The 6,804-nt window shown below is 42.3% G+C and overlaps 1 protein-coding gene across 1 annotated transcript in view; it reads right to left on the reverse strand.

Moving 5' to 3' along the window:
- The window catches only part of AKAP12 (A-kinase anchoring protein 12), a 19,650-nt gene extending 16,717 nt beyond the window's left edge, over positions 1-2,933 (reverse strand). Inside the window, 1 exon segment of the mRNA XM_026844553.1 lies at positions 2,741-2,933. Coding sequence (XP_026700354.1) covers positions 2,741-2,933 — 193 coding nt within the window.
- Between the last annotated feature and the right edge of the window lie 3,871 nt (positions 2,934-6,804).

Below are 6,804 nucleotides of genomic sequence, written 5' to 3' on the forward strand. Positions count from 1 at the left end.
CTCAGTCTCTTCCCTCCCGCCGCGGCACCGGCCCCGCGGGCAGTCAGCGCCGCGCTGCCCCAAAGCGCCCCTCTGTAAATTGGCCCTTGCGCTACTCAGGTTGTTTCCCCCGAAGGGAGGAGATGGCGGCTCTGCAGTAAGAAATAGCCCCTTTCGAAACCACAGGCCGCCTCAGTTCCCGCTTTTGGGACGCTTTCTTGATGCGGTTTGCCGCAAAACATCCAGAGCAAACCTCCAGAGCTGCAGGTTGAACGCCCCAAGTAGTTCACCCCTCGCACACAAGAGACACACGAAGCACGCCTGCTTCTCCATACTGAAACGTTTGCGTCGTTGCTATCAGCAGTCACTTCGGGGTTGGGGGTTTTGTTGGTTTCATTTGTTTGAGGCTTTTGAATTGGAATTCCCTACAACCTAATCCCAGTCTAAGCCGTCTCAAACGCGGCTGTCAGGCAGTTCCAGAAAGGTATTACCCAGACACTTGTAGTAATGTAACGCTCCAGCACCTCTTACTGCCAGCAGAAAGGGAAGCAATATGATTAAATAAAATGTAAAGGATCAGCACCTGATCGAGGTGACCTGCTGTTGTAGCAACAACTTTTCTACGGATTATGTGGGATATCTCCGAAGTTCTGACGATACTCGGATACTTACTTGGGCCAGCCGCTCACAGCCTTCGTCTGTGGCTCTGGCTACCAGCACTAACTTCCCACTTAATTTACCAGACTTCCCACTTAATTTAACCTGAGAGTGGCAAATCTGATGAGCCTGGATCATCTCGCAGATTGTCTTCTGAATGTCAGATTCAAATAACAACAACAAGAAGAAACCAGCCAACCCCCCAGAAACCTTCAATCAGAAACTTTCCTTTACTGTGGGCAATTACCCATGTTGCCTCAGGGTCACAATGCTTTATTTCTCACTTGACAGACTTTGCAAACAAGATGAAATAAAGGATGAGTGGGGAGCGCAAAGAAGTGCAAAGCTAACATGGGATGTTTCTCTATCTAGAGAGATCTCTCTGCACGGAGCATTTAAGAGATACCTCTTCCCACCTTCATTCATCTGCCATTTCAGTGCTTGGCCAGGCAGGTTTTCTTTGTCTCTACAGATGATGTAATCTTCAGCTATTGTTACCAGAAAATACACGCTGCCTTGCCACCATAAGGGGCTTTATTACTCTGAGAGCAAACCTGTAGAACTCTTTTCCCTCTCACATAAATTACGCTGTCATGTAGGCTTGGTTCCACTGACAACAGTAAAATAAATCCTGATTAAAACAGCAGCAGCACAAAACCACAAGAGATGACTATCAAAGAAAGCAAAGACTTTACAGGTGATCTACTTACACACAAATTCCTAACGCTATCTGCGTCCACAACACATCACGCATTTGGTCACATGTTAAGTATCTGCATTCAAAGGAAGCTTCTCACCTCTTCTTCCTTACACATCCTAGAAACACACTTTCTGTACAACTGGAGCTACAACCCAGAATCATTCGAGACGGATAATCTTTTGCAATAAACTTGAAATCCATGCCCTTTCAAAGGCCTTCTCTGTTACTTGATCCAGAAGCTGAATACCAGCAAGAAATCTTCTGACGCTACTTCAAATTACCGGTATTTTCTCTTCCTTCATGACTCTATTTCATGACTATCCTTTCTCCATCCTTATCCACTTCAGAGTAAAATTGTAAAGAGAAGCCCTGCATATCATGAGTGAAAGATAAAACACATTGCATCCCATTTCTGCAGTGCCAAAAGCCTCTACCAGTATATTTTTTTTTTAAAAGCACAAAAGTTCAGCACAAAATATTGCAGCCTTCCACTGGGATAATAGTGTTACGGCAATTCATCCGAAGGTGTGGCAAAGAATTGCCTTTACTAGAATTCAAACCCCAAAGTACACCAAGGGCTACAAGGCCTTAAGCTGCTCTACAGGCTGAGGCTGAAGAATGTGCTCCATCCTACCTTTCCCCATCCCTCTCCTGCTCTCTCACACCAGCATTGGTTAACTACCCCTCCCTCTTAGCACCCCTGCCAAAAAGGTCAGCGTGCCGCGGGCAGGGGGTCGCCGAGTAGATCTCTCACCCTGCGGCTGCGACAGAATCAGAGGGAAGGGAACAGCAACAAGAGGCTGAGGAGGGCAGGAGAGGTGGGCTGACCGTTTGCACAGGAGAAACGGCAGCACATCTCTGACTGAGCAGCAGGGCAAGAAAGAGATTCCTAGGGCAGAGCAGACAGGAATGAGAGAGGCTTTGTGGTCAAAATGCAAATCGGATTAAAAGCAGTAGGAAAGAGACCTTCCATCGAGGCAGAGCCAACGGATCGGCAGCCTTTCCCTTCCCGCGAGTTCAAATAGTTTATCATTATCATTAACGTCACTAATTAAGGAACATGAAAGGATTTCTGCCCTATGAAGGGACATGACTGTGCAGCAGAAACTCCTAACCTAAGAAGTGGAAACTGAGCTGTTCCTTCAGGTGAATGGGCGAGAGATTGGCAGCAGGCAAGCAGAGGCACCGCAGGGCGCACTGAGAGCAGAGAACCGCCCACAGGGGGGAATTGGGCAGCAACACCCCCCACCAACACTGACACCTTCAATGCACAGCCCGTTTGTTAGCTGAACTCTGCTATAGAGAGTTACCTGAACTCGGCTAGCTGGGCCCCAATTAAACTTCTCACTCCATTTAGCACCCGGGCCTCTATGATCTGGCCAGTGAATACAGGTTTTTACTCACCCGTTGTTCCAGCAGCCTCTGCTTGCTCTCCGGGTGGGTCTTGGAGGGGTGAAGCCACCTCTGGCTGCTGCCCATCCAGCTCCTGAGGTGCTGTAACAGCTCCAGATTGCTGCGGCTCCTGTGGTAGGGCATCAGGCTCCAAATTGTCTTCAGTAATATCAGGTACCGGTAAACTTGCGTCTAAGACCTGCATGGTCAAGCATTGGTTGAAGGATGGTAGGGAAGGAGAAAGAGATAATGAAAAAAAGAGAAGTAACATCAGTAGTAGGACAGCTTTTTTCTTCCCCTCAGAATATTGTACTTTCCTTCTCATTTTGCACATATACATATATATATATATATAAAAAAATATAAATATATATATATATTATCAGCAAGCATCTGGGGTAATCAATGCTTCAGTGGTTTTTTTTAGTATTCCTCCTCTTCAAAATTACTAACTTTAATAAATGAAAGTACCTTTGTGAGGAAAAAGACCAACAAAAGCCACGACATAATCTGGGACTATTTATTTTACTGCTCTCCTGCAGGAAATGTGTGGAAGAAGCAAGCCTTACAGACAATGGCCTATAACCTTGTGTAGGAATTGGTTTCTAGCATGAAGCAGAACTCCAGGATGACGTGAATCTAGCTGATGGGAAGATATTTTTCATTCTTCAAAATGTGTGGCACAATTGCTTTGATATCTCCATAAATCCTGTCTCCATTGCAGCCTTTGGTACTGCTCCTCTGCTGATATGCTTATCTTATCATCCTAAACAATACAACTACAAAGTAACTGAAATATTCAGGACAGAGAGCAGAATATATATCTCCCATGTGGAAATTCAGCAAAACTGGGATTAAATCTAAAATTGTTGCACCTCAATTATTAGGCAGAGATAACTGTTATGGGGAGGAAAAAAGCTTGACAGTTCTTTGGGACTCTGCAGTACAATAGTCAAAATCTTTTTCTAGATGTGCTAATGTGTGTAAAATACATAATCTGTTTCTCAGCTTCCACATTCAATACATTTTCAACATTTTCAGAACTTGCATTGGCTTGCCCTAGAACAAGGAAGATACTTTCAGAAGCATATTTTTATGAAATGCATCATGGTCATTAAAAAATACTTCCCTACCCTCTAATTATTTGTTCAATTAACCAGCTTTCCAACTGATTGGTTTACCTTCCAACAGAAGCCATTTCAACTAATTAACCATGTCTTAAATCTCTATTCCTGAAGCGTGGATTTAAAGTTCCTCTGGTAGAACAGCAAACCTTAATGACATATCGTTGTCTTATTACTCAGCTGTACTCCAAAATATTGCAATTCAAGCCCTGTTAATTAAGCAAAGGAATCCCAGATACATCCCATTTTTCTGTGTAACCTAACATCCAAACACTTGAAACTGGGATCAGAAAGATGCCACATTCCTGACAATTCTCTTCCAAAATCCACTAAAACAAGCTTCCGAAAGGGGAGATCCGTTTATTTTTATTATCAATTAGCCCACTGCAACAGAATTTCAAATCAACGTGGCAAGTGCTGGGCAAACGGCTTTCCTCTTATCATTCTACCCCCTTTTCACATGCCGGGCAGGATCAGAGAGAAGCACCATACCCCTGCTTCCACAGGCAACGAAGTGTGCGTTCGGGTTCCCAAATTTTAGTTCAGAAGCTCTTAATTAAGCCAAATTGTTTCCACCTGGTGTTGCTGTGCTCCTTAAAGCTCCCTTTCACAGCCACATAATCCACCTCACAAAAAAGAACCCCATTCTGCTCTACTGCCAATACCACAGATGGAATAATTTGGCTTCAGAGTTTTCACATGCTGAGACCAGATATTAAATAGAAGAAATACGGAATGGCTCGACACTCAGATTACATTCCCACTTCTCACATCATCCTTCTCATAAATCTAAAACACAGGAACTCAGGGGGAATAAAAATGCCACACCACTGAACAAAGGCATGTAAACTCTGGGAAGCTCTTCTGCAGTTGTGCTCAGCACTAACTGAATGGTAGTAACTGATTATAAAGGCTAGCAAGAAGCAGACACAGAAAATAACCTAATTCTTAAAGGGCTTTGAGATTCTTTATTAGAGGAAAATTATTTTTTTAATAATAACTTTTACTCATTCATTCTTATAGGACAACTGCTAGTCCTGCAAACACAAGAACAACCTTAACTTTACTGGCTCTAAGGGCACTGGGCTCTCTGAAGATAAATCCATGGAGGGATATTTCAAGATGACACTCTCAGAATTAGCACCAACAATTCTTTGAAGTCAGAAGAAAGGTAACAGCACTGAGTATCTTGGCACTCCTCATTTTATTAAAAGATTTTCTTGCCTTTCTTCCCAAACCTTCCCCAGTCAGCAAACCATAAAGCTAGAATCATATGTATAGACCCGTAAAGTCTAGCCTTCGCCTAAGTGCCTAATATGGACCTGTGCACTCTGTAAAGAACCAGCGTACCAAGGGATTGAGTACCCAACGCAGTACAACTTGTCTCCTTTTTAAATTGAGCCCTGAGTGTTATGACAAAATATTAACTATGGTAACACTTAATATTCCCCCAACTCTTGAGTTTATTCTACAGTCGTGATGCATTCAGGAAAACAGTGACTACCATCCCAAAGATCTGTAACCAAAATTCAGAAGTCACCAGATCTAGCAGATAACCCTTTGAATCTGTAAAATGCTGTGATACCTTCCATTATGAACAGAATTAAATGTAAAAACATTACTAAATGTAAGACTATAAGCAGTTTTTACTACCAGCTAGTATCATTATAATTAATCCCTGTTCACTCTGTAGATAAATTCAGTTTTGAAAGCAGAACCCATCAGTCACAACTAGTAAAAATGTAAATATATGAACAACCTCAGTATTTTCAAACTTGACCAGACCTGCAGTATAACCCTACCCTGTCAGGGAACGGGAACCTTTTTACCCCAGTCTCTTGGGGCGATTCTCGGTTTCATGTGATTCTTGGCCTTAGGAAGGCAAATTTAGATTTTCAGATCAAGTGCTCTGCCTTAAATAATCGAATAATCAAAATTAATAAAACAATAGTATTTTTCACAAATTAAAATGCATGCAAAGGGGAGAATACATGCATCTTTGGGGCAGTTGAAATGTGGAGGGAGACACAACATCACTAGTTGGGGTTTTTTTTAAACAAAAAGCTTTCTGTTCTGAGAAAAGTTGCTCAGGCTCTTTATGATGGTCAGTGCAGTCTGTCCCACTGCATTAGTCCTCAAAATAAACTAATTTCAATTTTCTCTTATATTAACTGCTTCATTTCTCTGAAGGGATCTAAACCACAGTTTAGTCCAATTATGTCTAATTTAGTTAGCTGTATTCTTAATTCCATTGAGAATTGTAAAGCTTAGACAAATATAACATCAAAATTTAGAGAGATGGGTGAAAACCTTAAAGATGAAATTAACAGTATTAGGAATCTCATTATTCAGCTCCGTGTATTTATCTGCAGGTAATGAGACATTACAGCTGGCAGGTTTATCAACATTTATCAGGTTTCTGTGGCACACATTTATTGCTCTCCTTTGATTATTAATTAATTTTTGAATGTGTCATCTCATAAACATGGGAGAAACCAAAGAGAACTGGCTATCCAGTTCACCGATCCTTCAGTGTCTGCATTCCCAAAACAAAGTACCGTCAGTGAAGCAACACTTCAGCTTCTGTCACGGCACTACTATACATCACACATGTTTTTTTTTAAATATTTCCCTCATGTCCACCACAAAGGCGGAGGCAAAGGGCAGTCACATAACTAACAGGACTAAAATGCACAGGTCTTGATGCACATGTCACTCTAACCAAGAGCAGCTTCTGCTCCATTTTGCATGTAACATTAGGTCCAACTGTGGACCCCATTAAACGCATACAAAATTTAAAACAGATAAAGAAAACTAAGACAAAGAATTCCATGAGATATGGATGAACAGCAGGTCCCTGATCTCTCACTGTACATTAGCGCACGCTTCATTCATGCACTGTTCTGGAGGGGGTAGCAGCACTCAGCTTCTTCCCCCACCAGCAATCACCAC

Source organism: Athene cunicularia (assembly GCF_003259725.1).
Source record: "Athene cunicularia isolate RWA chromosome 3 unlocalized genomic scaffold, athCun1 chr3_part1, whole genome shotgun sequence".
Taxonomy (NCBI): Eukaryota; Metazoa; Chordata; class Aves; order Strigiformes; family Strigidae; genus Athene; species Athene cunicularia.